This window comes from Larus michahellis, chromosome 17 (assembly GCF_964199755.1).
Source record: "Larus michahellis chromosome 17, bLarMic1.1, whole genome shotgun sequence".
Classification (NCBI taxonomy): Eukaryota; Metazoa; Chordata; class Aves; order Charadriiformes; family Laridae; genus Larus; species Larus michahellis.
In genome coordinates this window covers 7,432,209-7,454,220 of record NC_133912.1, presented here as the reverse complement: position 1 = coordinate 7,454,220, position 22,012 = coordinate 7,432,209, and the positions used below count along the sequence as shown (strand labels likewise).

Below are 22,012 nucleotides of genomic sequence, written 5' to 3'. Positions count from 1 at the left end.
TTGCTCCTCTCTGTATATTTATCTGTCTTTGTGCTGCGGACATTTGATTCTTGTCCAGGAGCCGGAGAGTCACATAGAAGATATGGAAATGGAGATGGTGTCCAGTACCAGTCCCCCTGAGAAAATCACCATCAAACCAGCGGCACCAAGTAACCATCAGTTGATTGTGCCAGTTGCTTCTAATCAGGGCACCAACTCAACCCTGCAGGCCTTGGACAGCCCTGGGAAAATAGAGAAGAATGGACATGCCAAAGAAACACCCTACACAGCCAAGGTCTTTGAGATCCAGTCTATGCCAAATGGCAAGACAAGGACCTCTCTCAAGACTGTGAGCAGGAGGAAACTGTCACAACAGAAGGAAAAGAAAGCCACTCAGATGCTAGCCATTGTACTTGGTGAGAGTGCACATTGGCTTCCTCTTGTATTTCTGCAGAAAACCAATAGCTAGCCAGGATGAGGGTAGCCAGTCTGAATGTCCAGCGTAGACTATTCTTCCAGACCTCCACAGAAATAGTTTCACTGGATACGTTAGAGGATATGTAGGCAAGTAGGCAGGGTGCTGCCAATAGGAAGGCTACCTCCTTCCCAGCTAAGAACAGTTCCCAGTGCTGTACAAAAGGCTCAGAAAGCTGTCCATCTGTGGGGTGCTCGGACTGCCAAAAGACAGCTAGGTGCAGGGGCAAGAGAGCTCATGGGCTTTCTGGAACACAAAAGGCAGCATAGCTCAGAAAGAAACTGGCATCTCTGAAGGCCAGATTTTTTGATGCAACTGTCCTAATTATCCAAAAAGTTCTTTAATACCTGGATACTCAGAATATAGACTATGAGACCTAACAGACAAACAAAAGGCTTATTCCTTAGGGAAACATTTTTCTTTTATACCAAAACATCCTCGCTGTTCTTATAGTCTCAAAATTTGTCCAGCTTTCAGCAATCAAAATCTGTCTCTTTCCTTTTCCCCCAGGTGTTTTCATCATCTGCTGGCTCCCATTCTTCATCACTCACATCCTGAACATGCACTGCGATTGCAACATCCCCCCAGCAATGTACAGCGCCTTTACGTGGCTTGGATATGTCAACAGTGCTGTCAACCCAATTATTTACACCACCTTCAACATTGAATTTCGTAAGGCTTTCATGAAGATCCTCCACTGTTAAAAGTAAAAACAGCAACCGCATTTTTAAGAATGAGAAAAAAGAAACCAATGCCATTCACGCACACAAATGGGCAGCCATGGAGAGGTCTCGAGCTCTTGTATTGGGCATGAGGCCTAAAGTGTTACACCACTGCCATGCCCATGCGCCTCTTGGTGGGGATGTAACGAGGGCCTTCATGTGGGAGGTCCTCTCATCCCTCAAGGTGATCTTTGGACTCTGGGACACCAATCCCAAAGGCACTTTTCAGAGCTACCCTCACACTGTGTTTAAAGCGGAAGCAAAAATCAAGGCATACTCACTTGATTCTTGCCTGTGGCCATCTAACCTTGAGTGCATTAAACACAGACAGAGCCATGTGAAGGTAGCGATAGGTCACTGCCGCTACTGGCTTGCGTGTTACGTCATTGATACAATTCTCACCAAAGACAAGACCATCTTTTCCGCTTTACAATAGGAGCCAGACAGAGCTTGCGGAAACTCCATGCAATAGCTTTGCCTTCACCTCGAGCTGACTTACCCAGTATTAAACTCCTGAAGCCTTGAGAAAAAACTTTAAGAGGTCCCCAAGCGGGCTAAGAAGGTTCTGCCACCTACAGATCCAATCCCTGCAACAATGTGGGCCTACAAGCAACAGGCAAAAGGAAGAAGGGGAGCATAAGTCTCATGTGGGACCAGTACATCAGTGTAAATATGAATAAATGAGTTGAACAGAAGCCCAAGCCAAAAAATAGAAGGAGAGAAACTAAAGAAATTATATGCATGGTACACATTCAGATCAAACAGGACACCAACTGTCATCTATCATCAGCCAGCCCAGCAGCAATTTCTGCCCACCAGCATTTCATCTCCAGTCTCTTACAAGAAGTTAAAAAACTAGGTGAGGTGTGTTAGTGTGGTGAATGTTTCCACGGAAACATGAAGACAGCGTGCCAGGTGAGGCATCTGCAGCCATGTCCATCTCAGATGTGAACTTGAACAAGTCAGCTAAGTTAGGTCCAGTTCTTCTCACCTCACTTCAGGGTACCATGAAGCCAAGGACCACCTCAGATATGATTTGCCTATGTCTCTCAATAGAGAGAGCGCAGAATAACATCGTGCCTAGTTTAAATTAACAGTAAATGAGATAAAACTGTGTGTTTTAGAAAAAGCCAGAATAAAAGCCCAAGAGAGTCCCTAGCTGGACCCAATCCTGTGTCCGAGTTGGACTGTGGAAAGGTCTGGATGTTCCCAGCATCCCTTACCCTCTGATATCTATTTTTCACGCATTAAAACAATTGAAAACCTATAACAGCATAATTTTACCATGCTGACTCTGGCATTGCCAAATCCACACTGTACTTACTAATTATACTCAGTTCAAAATATATTTTGTAATACCTCTGTAAAGAAACTATAGTAAGATTAATAAAATGACATGGAAATAGGACTGGCTAGAAATTAATGTAGGATCTGGAGAACTAGATGATTACAATAGCCATATGCAGAGGCAGGCTCTGAAGTTCTAGTTACCTGCTGTTTTGTAAAGATGTTAAAATGCAATCTGGAGAGCAATATAATCCCTTTTCTCTCTATGCAGTGTGTGGAATATTCGCATAGTTTCTGTTTCAGGATAGATAAAGACCGCTGCCAAGGGGGCTCTTCTTTATTCTCTGGTTTTCCTAACAATGCTAACAAAGCATTTTCCTGTGGGATGGACTGCACTGGTAGAATGTGCTCCAGCTGTATATCGAGAAGAAATTATGCCAAGCAGCTATAACACATGTTCTCAGTTGTTTTCTGAAACTGAAACAGGACCCCCACCTTGATCCAAAAATTTCCATTCTAAACTTTGCATTCCTGGAAGAGGCCAATAGCCAGTGTTATTAGTATTTAGCCCATGGACTTGTATAACATTTAAACATGGCTCTTCAAGATCTGTTCATAGCTATAAATTTAAATAAAGAGTGATCCTACAGATGCCTAAATGTGTCCCAGCTTAGTGAGGGATTTTAGCATATACTCTCAGCAGAAATAGGTCCTATGTATTAACTGAATAGGAGAGTACATGCTTATCAGAGTGACATTTTATTGACATACATGAACTGGGTGTTACATGTTGCTGTCAGAACAAAATGTTATGAATATGTAAGATGGGACCAGTCACTCTTCTGTCTTAGCATTGTAATGCATAGCTAGGAAACCTTTATAATTTGAGCTGTAATAGAATTACAGGCAAGGGGAAAAAACACTTCTTACAGAAGCACAGGAAACTTTCCAATCCTTTTTTAATCAGAAAATTGGAAACACTAACTCAAGAGATCTCAGGCACACGTTATCTGTTCTTTGTTTCCCCAATTTTAACTGAGCAAGTTTACTCAGTAATGAGAATCAACTCAGACTGCTATTACTTAAAAGATTCAAAGAATAATGTGAAGTCAGTAGGGGTTTTTTGGTGGAAAAATAGTAACAAGCTACTGCTCAATTTTCTAACATATTTACAATCGCAAAGCAGAAAGGTGCCATTTGACTTAGTGAATTAACAGATGGGGAGATGAATCAAAATAGAAAATAATATGCATATAGACAAAAAAAGCTCTAAAGCATTTGGAAGTTGCCATAGGTGATATTTGCCCTGTACTAAAACCTGGTGTGAGCCCTCAAAATAAGTGGAATGTGAATAATGTCTTAACTTTGTGCCATGATTCTATTTTGTGTTCAGTGTTAACCCAGGACAAAATCATCATCTTCAATACAGTACACCTTGTTTGAAAATTTTGTTTCTGAATCTAGATGTGGAACATTGTAGCTCAACTCACCTGTGCAACTAGATGAATAACTCTTCCAAAACATCATGGAGGAAGAGAGCTGCTGAAAAAGGGCTTATGTCCTTCATACGTTTGCTAACTTGGACCAAAAAACCCAGGTGTTGTTTCCTAAACATTAAGTATTTTTTGGGAGAAATTACCTGCAGCCCATCGTTCATCCCAATGACAGTTTAAGTCACTCATTCCTAATACTCCAAACTCAAAGGTATCTTGTGGGAATATCTGTATCCCCACTACCCTTGGAAAGGTGGTAATGTCATGTCTGTTCATCTCCTCTGCAGCAAGTTTTCATTTCCCATAAAACATCTGCTCTTAAGGACAATAAACTAAAGCGCTTTCCACCCATGAATCAAGCCTTCATAACTCTCTTCAAGAGAGGACCAAAATTTATCATCATCTCTGACTTTACAAAGAATAAACTAACGGCAAGAGCAAGGACAGTCTTTGCAATCTGTTTGTACAGCACCTGGCACAATGACAACTAGCTCGTAGTTGTGATGGAAGGTGTTTGTAGAAACTTCTGAAATTATGAGAAGTCTGTTGCATCATACAGGACTCTGAGGCCTCTTGCTCACAGATCTGAGTCTAGCAAATACAGTCCTCACTGCTACTTCCACTCTGGAAAAAATACTGCTTTCCCAAGGACTTCAGATGGTGGGAGATGCTGATGATGGTAAGGGTACTGATATGTTTTTTAAAGCACATTGCTGAGAAGATTTCGTTTCTTTGTTCCTGAAGAAGAACTTAAGACCCTTGCTATAGTCCCTATTTTGTGATTCATTATTTGTAACTGAAGCTTTAGTTCTGCTTATTGAGTCTTCCTGTTCCTGCTTTTCTTCCCTGTGATTCACAGCTCGCTGAAGCCCGCGGGGCTCTCTGCACCCCCTGAACAGGTTTTAATTAAGAAGCTAGCGAATTCTGCCTGCACTGTATTTGGCGCTTGCCTGCTTGCTCCCACTACAGTCATGATACTGTTTATCTTCCTGATTGAAGAGTAAACTAATTACAGTAGGTCTAACCAGCTTATTAAATCCTGCTGAAATAAAAAGGAAAACAGAAAAAAAAGCCACTACCTCTGTGGTGAAAATCTCCAGTGAAAACATGACTCCCTCAAGAGTCAAGAATGTATAATACCCATCACAAGTACATGTGACACCAACAAATGTCTTCATGCAGCACTGTAATTAAATAGAGACTTGCACAAGCTACCCTGATGTTATATGCTTATTTCGTTCTTTTTACCAGAAGCAGCAAACACTGGTGTTTAGCTGTAAGGCGTCAGACTCTAGGGACCTAGGTTATGCTATACATAGTGCACCTAACAGGAAAAGATGGCCTTCAGATGAGATCTTGCATTTTTTCTGACTTGCTTTTCAGATTAGTTGCATTTTTTCTTTCTCTCCCTTATCCCAGTCTATCCTTAAGAATTCTAGCTTTTGTCTAGACTGAAGCTAGGTGAATCAGACATGGGAAAGAAGGGGTGCAGAAAGACACAGGCAGAAAATAAACTGTTCTTAAATGTATCCGTCTCTCTTCTCTTCTAGACAGAAGCAGGCTGGGGAGGATTTGGAGGAGGAAGGGATGAAAAACAGATAAGTACCTAGCAAAGAGCAGTCATGCTGGTACTCTGGCATCGCAACTGCTTCCTGTATTTACTTTTTGGCCATACTCATTCACATCTGGTCCATAGCAGTGCAGGTTCAAGACAAGGATCAAAAGCCACTGCTCTCACTGGGACACCGTTTGTCTACCTGAGCTGTAACAGTTGAGGGAAACAAATACATAGGAGTGAAACATAAGCACCAACCTGCATGAGTTTGGTTGGCAACAATAAACAGTTGTGTGGAATCTACAAACTCGTGATCTCTCTGCATGGAGAAAATAAATAGAAGCTGTTCAGACCACTATGGCACTGCAGACAATTTGTATGATAAATACAGTATTTTTAATGCTGTATTTTATGCAGAAGTTAATATGCCACAAAAAAGCAATTATGGACTTCACTTGGCTAAGCACACCCAATGTAAGAATTCACACGAGTGGGAGTATTTCAGCTGTCCATCTCTGTCCCTTGGTCTTGCATAAAAGGTTTTGGTGAAGGCACTGCATGAAGCTGGCAGTGCTGACGGCGCACTGCAGCTGAGCCCTGTGTGGTAGCTTATGCCAAGGTTAAGTAACTGGCACGTGGAAGTTTTTTCCCTTTTGCATTTCACTTGACCTATATGCTGGAGAACGTCATTAATTCATTTAAGAATATTTATATTTATGTTGCACTTACTGTTGCACTGTTTCCTCAAGCTACCCACTGAAACGGTTGGTAATTATGCAAGAACGAATCCAACAGACACATGTGAACTCAGCCAGGCTTAGCCAGCACAACAGTATAACCTCAGCTTAGACTGCCACACAAATGCAGTTTGTGGATAGTTCTCTCCAAGATTATTTTGTTTATACAAAAAAGAAGAAAAAAAAAGAAAAGAAAAAAAAGAAAAAAATCGCCTTCATACTGCTAGGGTAGAAAACTATGTATCCCCAGAACTAACAAACTGAAATTTCAGTTTAAGGGCCTTTTTGATCCTTGGCATGAACCAAAGGTCTTGGCCTACTAAGTTCTGAACCAACACAGAACAGAAAGATAATCCCTGCCGTGAAGTCTTCAGCTTAGACAGTAACCAGAACATGCAAAATGTAAGTTCAACTGATGCTTAATTCTCCTTGCTGTGTGATCAAACTCTATGCAACCATGACTGACAGAAAATTAGGTGCTCAAATGACTCTCCACCCAACACAACAGAGTAAATGATAAACCAGGACGAAACAATGGGACACACACCAGCTTGTTTTTAGCGTGTCTGGCTGGGGCCTGTCAGGATAAAAGGCAGCTACTATGAGGTTCTCCCTTTCTAAGCCTGTGGACTACAAAACAACCCCAGAAACCACTGCCAGCAAGCACTGTTCACACCATTCCAAAGAAATAAAACAGAACTGATATGTCCATCTCCTGGGGCATTTGAGCGAGTCCTATAGTTTGAGGTCAGGCCTGACAGATTAATGGATATGCTTTCTTCTGCCTGTCTAGCAAAAAAAAAAAAAAACCAAAAAAAAAAGAGAAAACCAGTTGCACTTGTTAAATTAACTCACTCTCTTTAATCAAAGCTTCTTTTAATAATTAAAACTGCTCCCCCAGCTCCCATCTTTCTGACAGTACCAGACCGTCTGCTTCACAGATAACTTTTGGCTCATAAATAACAACTTTCTTCACTAAAGAAAGAGTGACGATGGTGGACTAAATATAATTAAGGTATAATGAATAATTAAGAGACCTGGAAATGCATTTAAAGGGACTTCAGAAGCAAAGCAAAACCCAGGCCCTTTAAATGAGGAAAAACATTCTGCATTCCCAAGCTGACATGCTGGGCCCATGCAAAAAAGTGGGATAATGAAAACAAGTGAGCACATTTAACCAAGCTTAGCATTGCTTCCCTGCTGCATGCAATCAACTGTATCCATAGCTTTGATGAGACTGTAAAGATTACATCACTTAAATCTCAGCTGCAGAATTTTATGCCAGACTTACTGAAGGGAAGCGAGCAAACAGCACAGAGGTTTTGTGCTTGCTCTATGTTAGAAGCCATCGCTCCTGTTTTTAACCAAGCCACTACAGAGATATTAACACACTGCTAGGGGAGTTTGTAACATGGAAGAGGAATACAACATGTTGTACATTAGCAGCAAATTTTATGAAAGCAAAGCAAAACAGATGTCACAAATACACAGAAAGCTGATTAAAATAGGCTCTACAGGGTGATTGTGGAACTCAGCTGCTATCACTTCACTGGAGAGTCTCCTCAACAGAGGACAGACAAGGTACATCAGCCTCTCAGACCCACTGCCCTGTCTCACATGCGAGAGATTCTTCAGCTCTGTGAGAAGCCCAAGTGGGCAGGGGTCTGCGTGTCTCCTGCCTAACCCAGAAGTCAGTAGCGAGAGGTAGCTATGAATCCATGGCTCTTCAGCAACATGCTGGTTTCTCCTGCCCCAACCAGCCCTCTGCCCACACCACATGCCTTCTGCCCCCTCCCCTCCATCATTTCACGCACACCCATTTCAGCAGCATCTTCCTCGCTTTAGCTTCTCACTTTTCACCCAAAGCCTGTTCCGCAGAGAGAAGTGGGGCAGGGAATACCTTAAGGTAGGACGGATTCCTGACCACAGTGAGTCACACTGCGTTTCAAAATCAACAGGCCCCGGGCTCTGAGTGAGCAGAGGACAGGGAGCCGTATAAACCTGTAGCTCAGTCTAGCCAGAAGACAGAGGATCCAAGCACTGCCCAGATCCTTTTTCCTGTGGGACACACCGCATGTAACACGGACAGCAGCAGAAGACTTAATGGAGGCACGGTCGGGGCCTGGCTCCTCAGTGGCAGAAAACACCTCCATGAACCTGGCACACACAGATGTCCTGTTCAGTGTGAAATGCTGCGCTTTTTCTTTCTGCTCATGAATAGAGCAGACTTCAGCATCACTGGAACAAAGCCAGAGGCTGATACGATGGCTTTTAGTAGTGACTACTGCACTTGGGGAAAAAAAGTCATCAGTAGAAGACAAGTGTCCTCACGGACATCTCTGCTTCCTGTCTCCACGCATCTGTGGTTTAACCACTACAGAAATCCCTTTCTATTGCGTGCAGAACAGATGTAAAGGGCTACAAATCTCACTTGGGAGAAAATTGGGTCATAACTTCCGGCTTTGTAACTGCATCAAAGATTTCATAATAACCATTGTTAATATTTAGTAATGCAGCCATGAAGCTGGTTTTCTTTTCAGACCATGGGAAAAAGCAAAAAAACCTGAAAATTAACATTAGCAAGAAATCTAATCTTATCTCCAAACAACAGCAGCAACACAGGAACAAACGGCAACAAAGAAAATCTCTGTGCAGATCTCGTGAGCATGAGCTCAGAGCTCTGTCAAACCATAAGCTGGAAAATGTAACAGGCTACAAAGGAAAACCCAGGAGCTGGCAAATATGATGGAATGAGACAGGTTATGAGCTGAGAGCTTGTCTGTGTGAAGAAACAGGCAGTCAGTGCTAGTCTAAACAAATACACCTGTACATCTCTTTCAGAGTACTTCCTTCCTTTGGGACAGCTTTAGTCAAATAAAAGCGACTTTGATCAGGCATAATTGTTCTAGTTTCCTGGAAAAAAAACCCAGCAAGATTGCAAAAAGCAGCTGCTGTGGTACCTTTAAAGAGACTTGCAGTGTAATGGCATGAGAATGGGTTCACTCACAGCAGGGGACTGCCAATGCCTGGTCTGAAGAGGACGTAAATACGGTGTCATGTGCTCTGGCTTGTAGGTTAAAAACATACTTTTGTGCCCTTGTCTGGCCTGGATTAAATCCATTGCATAAGATGATTCGATGACACATGGAGTTGATATTAAAGAGCTGAACTACTGCTTCTACTTCCCTATGGGCCGTGGGCTGGGTTCACCAGCAGGGAATAGTACAGATAATGATACAGAATGAAAGGGTTTGACCCAAACCAAAACTGGTGAGTTTGGAAATGGGCTACAGAGTCTAAATCTAATGAGTAGGCTGGCTAAAAGCAGAGACATCAGGAAAAATGTTTATTCCTTTGTAGCACTGTACACCCACTTTGCACTCTGTTTTGCTATAAATGACAGTACAAATGCAGAAAAACAGGGAATCAGCTTCTGCAATATATATGAAAGCTGGAGTCTAGTTGCAAAAGTCACACCAAATTAACTGAGGCACGTAGATTTATGATGGAATTATTCTGGCTTGGCAATTTACTGTGCTACGGTAATTGAGTTTGTGCATGTTCTCAGCTGGTGGTAGATGTGCAGTAAAAGGCTCTAGGTTACATTCCTTCATTATGTTTACACTAACATGCCTACCTTGCACTTGCTATGAGTTAAGATTATGCAAAGAGTGATTTACTGTGGCTCAGTTAATGCATGGTAACCTGTTTAGCCGCGGAGATGTGCCTGCGTGTCTGAGCCCACTTATCAAAGGAAATATTCAGGTCTATGTGGCAGTTCTCAGGGCATCTTGGAAAAAACATGTCTGATTGCCTTTTTGATAAACAAGCTCAGTAAATTATTTCAAAGATAAACCCAGAATCACTCAAGAAGATTACAGAGAGTGAAATTCTAGGAACTGGAATGTGATTCAGAGATAGCAGTGAAAGGGAAAATGCTAGTAAATTCTACCTCCTTCTTAATTAAAAAAAGCAAAGGGAAGTTTTCCATGAAGTAGACTAATGTTGAGACGCTCTTCTTCACCCAGAGAGGCTGCCTGAATAAAGCAAGGTGCTCAGAAACAGATACTCAAAGCCAAAAGCCTTAGAGTAAGCTGTCACCCTGCAGTAACAGTCACTGCACTTCCACCAAAGTGGCACCAGCAGTGGGGTAGGGCACCTCCATTCACAGGGGGTTCATCCTGGCGTGTCCCTGTGCTAGAGGTGAGAGCAGAGGCCTTAGGCAGTATATTTACTGCCTGCAAGAGGAGGAGCTGACTGTATGCATACGTGTATGTGCACAAGCATGCTGGACAGGCTAATTCGTAAGCAGAAAAGATATTTTTGCAATAAGACTTGTCCCCTAGCTGTCTTTTCACCCTAACTACATGTTCCCCAAGAGTCTGAAATCCATGTTCGTGTTTGAGGCATAATAAGTGGATTTGAAATTTTCACGTCTGTCTACAAATGCAGTTAGGCCAAGCCATGGCCCAGAAGTGAGACAGTCCCATGCTTGTACAGCACCCAGGGTAATGGAGGCTGTGCCACAGCATGGCAAGCAGTGGTACAAAAGCTTTTACTTGTTTCTTTTGGGATCTTTGTAGAACACGTTTTCAGTTTTCTCCCCTTTTTGCTTTTAGAAGACTAATAGTGGAAGAAACTGACAGCCCTGATCTGAGCTAAACCAAACAAAACCCAGTCCCTCTGGTTATTTAGATCTTTTAGGGAAATCCCTCCTCTTTTGATCATTCCTCAAAGCAGAAAGTCTTCAAGTAAACTCCATGAGGGAAGTTTTCACCTTCCAAGGAGCTGCCAGTCAGTGACTGTGGCAGTGACAGAGCCCATCGGACCCCTGGTCTGTCTGGACTCCAGACCTCTGTCTGCAGACAGAAACCTCTGCTCTCTGGCTGGCAGATGCAGTAAGCAAAGAGAAAAATCACTGAGGAAAAGAAAAGGAGCTGTGAGTCCTAAATACCAGTCCTCTACCAGTGGAGAAGGTGCAGTCCCACCCTGAGACCTCAGCCCAGGGAATCCCATCAGGAGACCCCAGAGCACAGCCTGAACACTTATGGGAAGGGTTGGCACACACCGAGAAAAGAAAGGCAGAATGAATGCACGACTGAGCCTTACCTGAAGGACACCTGGGCAGCACAAGGATGAATTTTAGAGGTGACTGATAACTAGTGAACACAAAGCACACATGACTTCCGCTATCAGAAATGGGAGAAAGCATTCTCCTCTTCACAGCATGAAGAAAAGTGCAGACACAGCCTCCTAGGCAAATCGTCTGAAATTGCCTGTAACCTCATATAATCCACTTGCCTGAACCCCCTAAACAGTCCGTGCTTTCTGCATGTCACCCAGCATGTTCCAGATACCCCAGTTCCTGACCTCATTCACTAATTCTTTCCAAAAGTGGCCTTACCCTGCTGTGGCACCCTTCCCCACATACCAAGTTTTAAACCTTTTAATCGCTGCTGAAAAACAAAGATGTGATCTTTCAGCATGGAGACTGCGAAGAGGAGATGAGCTGAAATATAGGCAATAAAAACACTAATTTGGAGTCATTTCCCTTCTCAAGTCCTCTGTTAGCTTTAGGACCAAAAAATCCCAGTAAAATTTGAGTAGAAAAGCCAAAGCTTTCTAAAGAAGCAGATTTCTTCCTGAAATCAGAGTGCAGCTCCAGTTCCCAAGGAACTAATCCTTGCTGTTTAGCCCATGCCGCTCATGGGCCCGTGCCAATACACCCAGAGCACAGTTCACTTGACATCAAGGTTCAAGGAGCAAACCTGGCAATCTTAAGCATCTGTTTTGTTTGCTTGGTTTAAGGCTGTATTTTCTCTCAGCCTAGATCAATACTGCATAAAAGAGGCAATTTATCAGTTGTGCTTAGCTGCCATGGCCCATGAAACCCAAATGGAGATGAAAGAATTAATTATTGCAATTACCCTGGTCTGTGCTGATGGGCTGCAAGTCAACACTCCAGCACGTGCACCTGCCCACAGGACAGGGTCAGAGTAGGACTGTGGAAACCCACACACCTAGTAATGAATCCTAGCAAACATTGGTCGCTCTGTCCATTACATTGTCCATACATTGGATGTACGTAATGTAACGTTTGGATATTTTCCACTTGAATACCACCGTATGTCTGGATACCAGGCACAAGCTGAGAGGTGTGCTAACGTAGCACGTCCCTTCCTTCCTCACTGTCCTGGCTGGGCCCTAACATGCAACTGAGAAGATGAAGCAGTAAGCACCGTAGAGCCATTCTCAAGGCAAATGCGGTGCGTGCCGCACTGAGCAGCTCCAGTACGCAGCAGACTCTCAAGGGCAGCAAGAGGTCACGTACAACCTTCATTTGGCAAACTGATCGTGCTAGGTAAAAAGGCCAAACAAAGCTGCACTAAGCTGGGGAGGGAATGTCAACTTCTGTTAGCGTGCACAGCCATTCACTTCTAAATTAATAAAAGCTCCTCTGCTCAGATCCAAAGGCTGAAGTGAGTTTCCTCTGTTGCTGCTGTATGGATATGTTTATCCAATTAGGCTTGTGAAATGCCCATTTAACCCAGCCCTTCATCAACATGAAGTGTCTTGACATCCTGAACATCTTGTTAACGTGAAAACAACCTTGAAAGCACCTCTTTTCCAAGAACCTCACCAGATTTTGGATGAGTTCCACCTTTTCCTCTGTTTTTGTCTGTTGGTTTATTTGATGGTGGTTGTTGTTGGTTTTCTCCCTGTTACTTTTTAAAAATGTCTCAGTGGGTTCACGTCCTGTGACATTTTCCTGCATTCTCTGGAGTCTCTAGGGATGAGCCATAAGCAGAACACGACTGTGTTCAGTCAAAAGGAGGAACATACCGGCCAGCAAATAGACCTACTCAGCTCTCCTGGGAGAAATCATGCTGGGCATTAGACAACAAATATTTACTCAAAATAAAGGCAGGTCAGTCTCAGCAAAACCTTTTGACAGTCTGGAGTCTTTTCCAAAAAGACAAATTAATTCCCTGAACTCTGTATAAGGATTTTATTTTCTTTTCCCCTGCTTGGAGAAAGCTTTGTCCAAAGAATGGCAATAAAATCTTCACGGTGATAAGAACACTCCTCTGCCTTACTAATAAATAAGATCATGCTGATGAGCAGAAAAAGTGCCATGGAATGAGTCCAGATATGCCCCAAACTTAACATTCTGTCAAAGCTGGATTCTATCAGTATCCATGATGTTTCTCTTTTTCTAAAGTAATGACACTGTGCCACAGGATTAACAGCAGCAAACAAAGGCTCATTTTATTCTTTATTGCAGCTAATTACTGTACCTCTTTATTGTTGACCCCGGCCTAAACTTCCTCTCTATAACTATAATGGAATCTTTAACGTCATATTTTCTAACTAGTAAGGTTGTTTGAGTTTTTTGTGGGTTTTTTTTTGTTTGGTCTTTATTTGTTGTTTTGGTTTTTTTTAAATTCAGAAGCACTGTTACCATGTATCTCTAGGACGGAGAGTTAAGCCATGTGCATGGCTCTTAAGCCACGAGAGTTAGCTGAGCTCTCTGTCCATTGGATGATTTTGATCTTTTATCTTCCTGATTTTTCATTTTTCAAACCAGATTTTTTTAAAACAGAAATGAAGCACTTACTCATTAAATAAACAGTAATTCATCGTAGCTGCATGTTAGTTATGCGATTCGCAAATTGCCTCTGTTAACTGAATTATGCAACTCACGCAACTCAGTATATCATAAAAAGGTATTCTTATTTTAGAGAGTAAAAAAGCTTGAGGATATTTGTTCCAGGAGTTCACACATGTCCCCCTTAATAAGTGGCATTAGACAGAAGGGAGCTGTAATTAAATCAGAGTTAAGCTTGTCACACCGATCCCGTGTGGAAATTGATTAACTTAAGCTAAGCATAAAAAAAGGTTAATTCATTAAACGGTTGCACTTTTGCAGGTTTGGGACCCAAAACGCCAGTCTGGATACCTGTGTCCATAAATTCGAACTCTACTGGGTAAATCTGAGACTCATTTAAAGAAAAGCTAGTGCATCATGTCCTTGCAAAAGCAGAACAATTTCTTAAAACGCAGCAGTACTTAGTGACTCACAACAGCATCAGCAGTCTTTCCTGCCAACCAAACAGAACGCAGCTTTTCAACATGGATACAATGAGCAACTGCCTCTACATCATTATGTGATTAATTCTATTCTCGTAGGATTTTATTCTATTTGTAAATCACCTGCGCAAGAGTGTTTGGCCCATAATCCAGGGCTTGGTAACATAAAAATGAGAATGTTTTGTGTATTTCTAGTTGGGACTGATTATTTTAAGGTGCAAATGTTTACATCCTCATTTAAACTACAGCAAGGAAGATATAGGAACTCTACAGATATACAAACTCTAGTTTGCTTTTTTTTTTTAAACTGTAAGAATGGTGCAGTGAAATGAATTGCCCATGGAAGCGATCTCTGTAACTGATAGTTTTTAAGGCCAAGTTAAAGGAATGCGTTTTGGGGATGGTTTTATGTGGAGGACAGGATAGTATCCTCAGGGTTCCTTCCAGCTGTATTCAAAACACTGCTATTGGTACCACCAGTCCTTGTCAGAGAGCGAGCTATTCACTTTTAATAAAGACAATGTCCTTGATTTCTTCCATGTTTGAGTCAGCTAACCTGTTGGGCTAGCAGTACTTCAAAGAGGAGAGAATTATTATGGATTGAGTCCATAGGAGAAGGTTTGTATGGGATGGCTAAGTCGGCTTCTTCCATTATCTCATACCGCTTACTCTGAAGGCAGAGCAAAATGCAGGTCCAAGCTGAGGGACACGAGACCTCTTTTTACAAAATCCTATTATCAAGTCAGATGTGTTGTGGGGTTTTTTTTGTTTGTTCTCCCCCTACCTTTTCTTTTCCTCTGCTTCAGCAAGTGTGTTTTAGGCCAGAATTTGGCATAAAAAACAAGTAGAGTTTTCTGGGCCAGGAGAGGCTGCAACACAGACATGAGAGAAAGCATTTGCAAGTTTTCGCTGAATGAAGTGGAAGATCTGCAGTACCCTGCATGGAAGCAGTGCTGCAATCGCATCAGCCTTTGGATTCAGGGCAAGAGAGGCAATCTCTTTCTCTCAGTTTAATACTTCCAGCTCCTCCTGCCATAAACTCCAGTTCTCCGATCAGTCTTTTCTGCTCTCATCCTGCCCCTCGTTTTTACTGGACCAGGTGGCAGCTGCATCCTCTTACTATGCATCCTATCAAGAGATAACAGTAACCAGGTTAGGTGATCACTGCTAACTGCTCGCTGATTTGGTTTATTGGCAAATGCAGTGATCTTACTGTAGAAAGAGCACAGATGCTGCTCTGCCTTCATTCGCATGAGGCAACTCTTGTATTAGGCAGGCTTTCTTATGGTATCTCTAACGGGAGCATGCCAGTGTCTCAGCATTTCTGGGATTTTAGCCCAGAGGCGCAAAAAAAGATGTTTTCTTTCAACGAGGAAGGCTAGCCTGGGAGCTTCTCTTGCGCATGGTCCTTGCCCTGCCTATGGCAAATGTCCCAAGCACAGCTCCACCAGCTGCTGACCACACCAAACACAAGGCAGCTTCTGCTGGGAAGCAGCTTTATGGTTCTGAACCCCTGAGACAGTCTACATTACTCATTATAGTAGGGATATACATCTCTTTTTCTGGGCCTTGTCTGGGTACAAAAGACTTTTCCAAAGACCAGAGAGGGTGTGAGGAGCAGAAGACTGAACTGCCAAAGTCAGAGTCTGAACTATGATCTCTCCTCACCAAGCTGCCTCCATGCCCTTGAGCTCAGGCTGCTCTGGGGCCATAATGACGCTAAATATTGTCAAGCTTTAAAAAAAATAATTGTCGGATTGCGGTTTGGTGGTTTGGTTTGGGCTTGGTTTTTTGTTTCGTTGTGGTTTTTTTCCAAAATAAAAGAAAGAGGGGTTATAACTAGGCCAGTAGCAAATTACAGAAGAGAAGGGTTTCATGCTGTGCTCTAAGCCAGAGTAAAGGAAAGTAGCAGCTGATGAAAGGATCAAAAGATGTTAAACTTGCTGGGGATGAAATGCCTGGTAGGAGAAAACAGCAAGCGCTCCTTGATACCCAGTCAGGCACTTTTTTCCATTACTCTAATGGAAGTTAGCTCACACCTGCATGCAGTGATGGAACTGGGTGGAGAGCTGCGTTTTGAAATGATACATGGTTTTATTTCAACGGAAGAGGATGAAAATACTCCCTAAAGCTGGGGAGTAGCACAGGGAAGTGCTGGATAGTCTGGAAACAGAGCAGCCAGAGCAGGATTAAAATTATGTCAGGCCATGAAAAGCTTCTGAAGGGAGTAAGGCACGTCTTACGCTGACATCTGATACAGTACGTATCCTACAACCACCTCCTTGTAATAAAAAGAAACACATAGAATTCACTATTTCTTCTTACACTGAAATCACCCCCTCCTACATTCACATCATTGCTGTCAGAAACATCTTGATTCTCCACACCTAAGGGGCCATGGAATAAACCAAGCATTTCTGCTAAAAATAGACTTTTTTCCAAGCTGTGTTTATTCAGATCTCTTTTCCTCCAAAATACAGGATTACTTTAATTTTAATTTAATCGTATATCTAGATAATTCCAGTACTGCCAAACAAACAAATTGTAGTCACAGGGAGGCAGGAGCTTTCCCTCCTCCAGAGTTCCCACTGCTGAGAGAGGGCCTCTTAGGGAAGCAAACACTGGAAACACACACAGAAGAAAGTAGTGACTTCAAAAGGTTTCTGCTCTGAAAGTCCACTGCTTTAGAAAACTTTAAGCGAAACAGTAGAACTGCCTATAGAGTTGAATGCTGCTTAACCTGAAGCTGTTTGGGTAGAAGGACAAGACAACATCACACACACAGAGAGCCTTTGAAGATCCACTTACGTGATAAAGTATGTCAAGCAATTCAAGAGACAGCAGGGAATGAAAAGGTCAAAGTTCAGACAAATTTGGGTCATCTGAAAGATCTGAGATCTTACACCAGGGTGGAGACAGGATAAAAATTAGGGAGTTTGAGTTTTAATGAAGGTAATTTTTAAAAACAAGAAGAGAGTAACAGACACAATAGGGAAGAAAAGCAGTGTGCATTTACAAGCAGACACGTGGGATCTCACACAGGGGGTGCAGTTTGAATGACTCTGTGCTATGACCATATGATATTATGACCAGATTCATACCGATAGAAGGGATCATTCTGCAAATGAGATGCGACTGGGCATGCAGGTAGTATCAGGGATGGATTTGCGCTGAGAAAGGACTAGAGCTCTCCGATTCCTTCATAGAGGATGACAGCCACCTGCCTACATTGAATTAATGCAGATATCTATTTTTGTGGGCAAGATGTTTTTTTCCCCTCACCCTCTCCCACTCCGGACCATCCTCCTGCCACACTACGCAGTAAAGCGGAATGATCTGAAGGGCAAGAAACACTGAAATCCTTTCATTCTTCTGCCTTTTGTTACAAACGACTTTGCAAATGAAACACAAGATGATGATGGGAAGACAGTTTCCTAGAGCTGGAACTGGATGAACAAGTTGGGAAACCTTGAAATTGTAGAGATTTCATTCTAGCTATTGCAAAGTGCCAACTGTGGGGCTTGATTCTGTCTCTGGACTTCCCAGAGCTGCAGTGAATACCAGACTATGCACTTTTCTTTCAGCTGAAAGAAAGGAGTAACCGATTGCTACAGCTGTAAATAAAAAGGACAGCCAAAGGGAAATATCGTCTTCATAGAAGCAGTTTCTCCTCCTAGCAGAAACAATTGATCTTCCCTTCTCCCATACTTTTACAGCGTTGTCCGTTTAGACCAAAGTTGCCTCAGGGCAAGAAGCACTGCTACTTGCTGTGCAGGCACCCAGCGCTGTTCAGCATCCAGCACAATGGGACTTCAGCATCTGTTCTGCACTAATCCTCCACAAGTATCAATAACAAAAACAGTAGGAGAAATTCCAAAGGCCAGCAAAAGATGAACGGATGTGTGCTGCAGTGAGATCTATTGGGAATTTTTTTCCCCAGAAAGACTGTATTTCTCTGTATTCAAGACTGTCCTTTTTCCCAAAGAGCCATTTTGATCAGTGAACTAGGAATGATAAATTGCAAACTGCTGGAGTACCATAATCATGTACTTGTAAGTGATGGTAGTCCTTAGTCTGGAGAACAATCTCTCACGCAGATTTTCCCTTCAGTTTTGGAGGGGGGATGAGACAGTAGCAATGACTTTCAAATCCTTTCCTCTAACCCTGTTCCTAGGAGGATCACAAGACTTGTCTCATGGTGCGTGCTAATCATAAATTAAAATTAACCCTCCTCAAGCCAGATGCATTCTACAGCTCTCCTCTGGAAGAAATTCAAATATTGCAAGCATGCAGAATCAGTGAGAGATAAGTCTGTTCCGGTGATCTCTCTTCATAAATGATATGACGCTTCCTTTTTTCCCAGAATAAGCCTTAGGACCAATCCTGCTGTCCCACAAGATTCATAGCTGCCCTACGGCACTTGTGTCAAGAAGAGCTCATAGGCCAGTTCTGGACAGCCAGAACAAGTTCCAGTTGTGATATTTGTTTCAGATCAGAAAAAAGCCAGAGCACTGTCAACTTACATTAAGCATTATTTTGAATCCAATAGTATTGAAACAAAAAGATCTGGTGCTTGATTAATACAAAACATAAAGGCAAATGGAACGATTTCATTTCAAAACATTTTACTGTAAAGAGTTCTCCACAGAAGACCTGAACTTTTTACTGAAATGTCCACAAAGCATTTTGATTATGACAAAACCATCTCTCCTGCAAGCAAATTTTTCATCAGAAATTTTATTGCTCCATGCTACACATGACAAATCACCACTTCCTCACTTTCTTTTAGTTAGGTTGTAAATTTCTCAAGTGAAAAATTGTTTATAGTCAGATACAGCACTAAGAAAGCAGACAGCACTTAAGAAATCAATAACAGCCCTAGCTTTCACCCCCCCTGGTAAGCACGCGAGATGCGGTAAGACCATTCCTTGGTTCTGTTGATATATTTACTCTTTACTGAATTTATTTGCATGGCGTTTGTTAAGAACTGTATGTGTTAAAAGTCACACCCTGGCCCTTTCCCCACGAATCTCCTGGACAGAAGCAGCGGAAATTGAATGCAGGCAGCTGGTTCAGTATGCCCAAATTACATGACAGTGAATTAATGGAGCATGGTGTGGCTTCAGAAATAGCTCATGGGAATCAGATCAGTGGTGCCTTCAACCCAATACAAAGGGCAGTAGTAAAGCAATGTGAGAAACACATACTGGTTGTGTATTTTTTTTAAAAAAGCCAGTAAAAGCTGTGATTCAGTCTCCTAACCAGATCCATATAGAAATATCTTAAAAGCACCCCCCTCTCCATACGTCAGGAGCAAGGATTTCATTAGCTAAAGGCATCTGAAATTGCCCGAGAACCTAGTCACCTCTCAAACTGATTCTCCATCATCTTCGACCATACATAATGCTGAGTAAATGAAAACCACCGTGAAATCAAATTAGTAATGAGTTATAATTACACATTACACATGTGCGTCTGTAACTGCAATATGCCAGAGATTCAGTCTGTCAAGGTTTAATTCGGCTTTCAGTTTCAAAAGTACAAATTGCAGAAAACTCAGATTTCATCTATGTTAAAACCTTTCTACCATGCACAGAACTACCATAAGCCAAACATTGCTCCTTTTCACTGTAAGATGTTTCATTTCCAGAAGGATTTGAGCAACACAGAAAGAGAAGATTTTGAAGAGCAATTGATTTGAAACTATCCCTGTGGTTCACTCTGGCTGGGACTCCTACATGACACAGAGATGTTCAGGGTAGCGCTCCTGAGTCATCCCATCTGGAGGCAAACAGTACAAGAACAACACTCTCTAGAATTCCCCGACATGAAACGCCAGGTTATGAAGAATAATGATATCATGGGGAGCCCTGCCATTTGAGATCACTGACAGGTGGGTGCTGCACAACACTGTTCACCAATGGCACTTTTCAGATCAAAAGAAACCTCTTCTGATCCAAGACCACAGGTCCAAAGAAAGCCAGGGCAAATTTGGCCTACATAAGGCTTATGCAAAATAGAACGTGCCCCTTCCTTTCTGTTTCCTATCTACAGATCTCAGTCTTTACAAATACAGCGACCTTCCCAACACTATCACAGAAAATCACCTTTTCTCCAGGTATTGGGAAAGCTCCGTCTACTCTCCCTCCTGCCCCATATGCAATAGAAGAAATAACACTGCAGAAAATCAGATGTGCAACAAGGAGATGAATATGAAGCTTTCTGATACTACTCTAAGATGAGTTTAGAGTGCTGAGAATTTACTGCTGAAAGTGCTGTACAAATGCTCCAAACAGGGGCAGGCAAGGATCCTCAGCACGCATGGTTGCCTTCCATCCTGAGTTTGGGCACTGGAGGCTGTGCCGAGAGCTATCCCTGCAGTTCAAGGCCACAGGCAGTCCTTTCAGTCCACGCGAGACTCAGCGGAGAGACATTGCTAAGGCTAATGAGAGAGGAAACATCTTGTGCTGGAGAAGCGCTTACACTCGCCTTCCTGAACAAGGTCAGTGACAAAGTGAGAAACACCATTCTGTTCACCCAAGCAGCTTTGGATACCTGAAAGAAATTATTTTTGTGAGGCCCAAGGGTCAACAATTTTGGTATTTTTAAGAGTCTAAACAGCACGCTCAAGAAACGAGCCATTTAGAAGATTTATGTCCTGTTACTGCTCCCTTCAAAAGACACTACTGACATGTGCTGCCTTGACTGTCAGCGTTGGCAGTTCTTGGTTAAGAACATGATATAATCATCAGTATATTTATCAGCAGGGACAAAAGACTAAAATGCATTTGAACAAGGGAAAAAGGGCGGGGATGGAGACCTACGACTAATTTTAGAAATAACAAGCTGCAGGTTGCACAGTCACAAAGCGGAGGCTGGAATGCAGTTTTACAGAGTTTATAAAGACTCATTTAATTTCTATAGAAACTTAGCAGCAAACAGGTAATTTTCTCTGCAAATTGCTTCTATCACTTCTGTAACACTCTGCAAGAGGAATGTATTTCCCCTGTGTCTTCTTAATCCCCTGTTATTTTCATTATAAATTTAATTAAGCTTTTCTAGAGAGCATTCTATGATATACGAGCTGAGTTTTGTTTTTCTGTCAAGAGTGATGGCAGAAATGAGCTGCTGAGTTATGTGGCAATTGGATTGCTTTTTTCTGTGTAAATATTTCAAATGATATTAAGCAGTGGAGACATTCACTTTCCCCAGCTGAATCAATACAGCTAAAGTTAAGAGAAGGAGCCGTATGGAAAAAGTCTGAGTGCCTGAAGTATGCCTTCCAGCCAGCCCTTTCCTCCTTTGGACGATGCCCGCAGCTGCCGTTTTGCGGAACATCTCAAGAGCAGATTATCTCTGTGCAAACCAGGTAAATGCATGCAGCTCTAGGACCAAAGCTTCAAATGCAGCAATCTGCACAGCAGAAATGAATCCAGAAGAATATCCTACTTTTTGTTGTGAAAGTGGCGTTTAAAGATCTCCCCTAGATTAGAGCACAGCTGAACACCGCTTCCTCGTGATAGCTTTTTCTTTCTGTGCTGGCCCTCATTGCAAGATATTATTATTCCAGGGAGGACTCTTCTGAGTGTCCTCTTTGTTTTACTTGGGGCTGGTTACCAAGCAACACATGCTGTATTATCGATGTTCCATTAGAACGCAACTTGAATGGGACA

The 22,012-nt window shown here is 42.4% G+C and overlaps 1 protein-coding gene and 1 long non-coding RNA gene across 3 annotated transcripts in view; one reads left to right on the top strand and one right to left on the bottom strand.

Annotated features, from left to right (window-relative positions):
* DRD2 (dopamine receptor D2) overlaps positions 1-5,163 on the top strand; it is a 33,175-nt gene extending 28,012 nt beyond the window's left edge. Inside the window, exons 7-8 of the mRNA XM_074561052.1 lie at positions 59-395; positions 965-5,163. Of these exons, the coding sequence (XP_074417153.1) occupies positions 59-395; positions 965-1,158 (531 nt within the window). The 3' untranslated portion in view covers positions 1,159-5,163. The remainder of the gene's footprint in view (positions 1-58; positions 396-964) is intronic.
* Positions 1-22,012, bottom strand: part of LOC141732290 (uncharacterized) — a 58,202-nt gene that overhangs the window by 31,008 nt on the left and 5,182 nt on the right. The gene's annotated exons all lie outside the window — the stretch shown is intronic.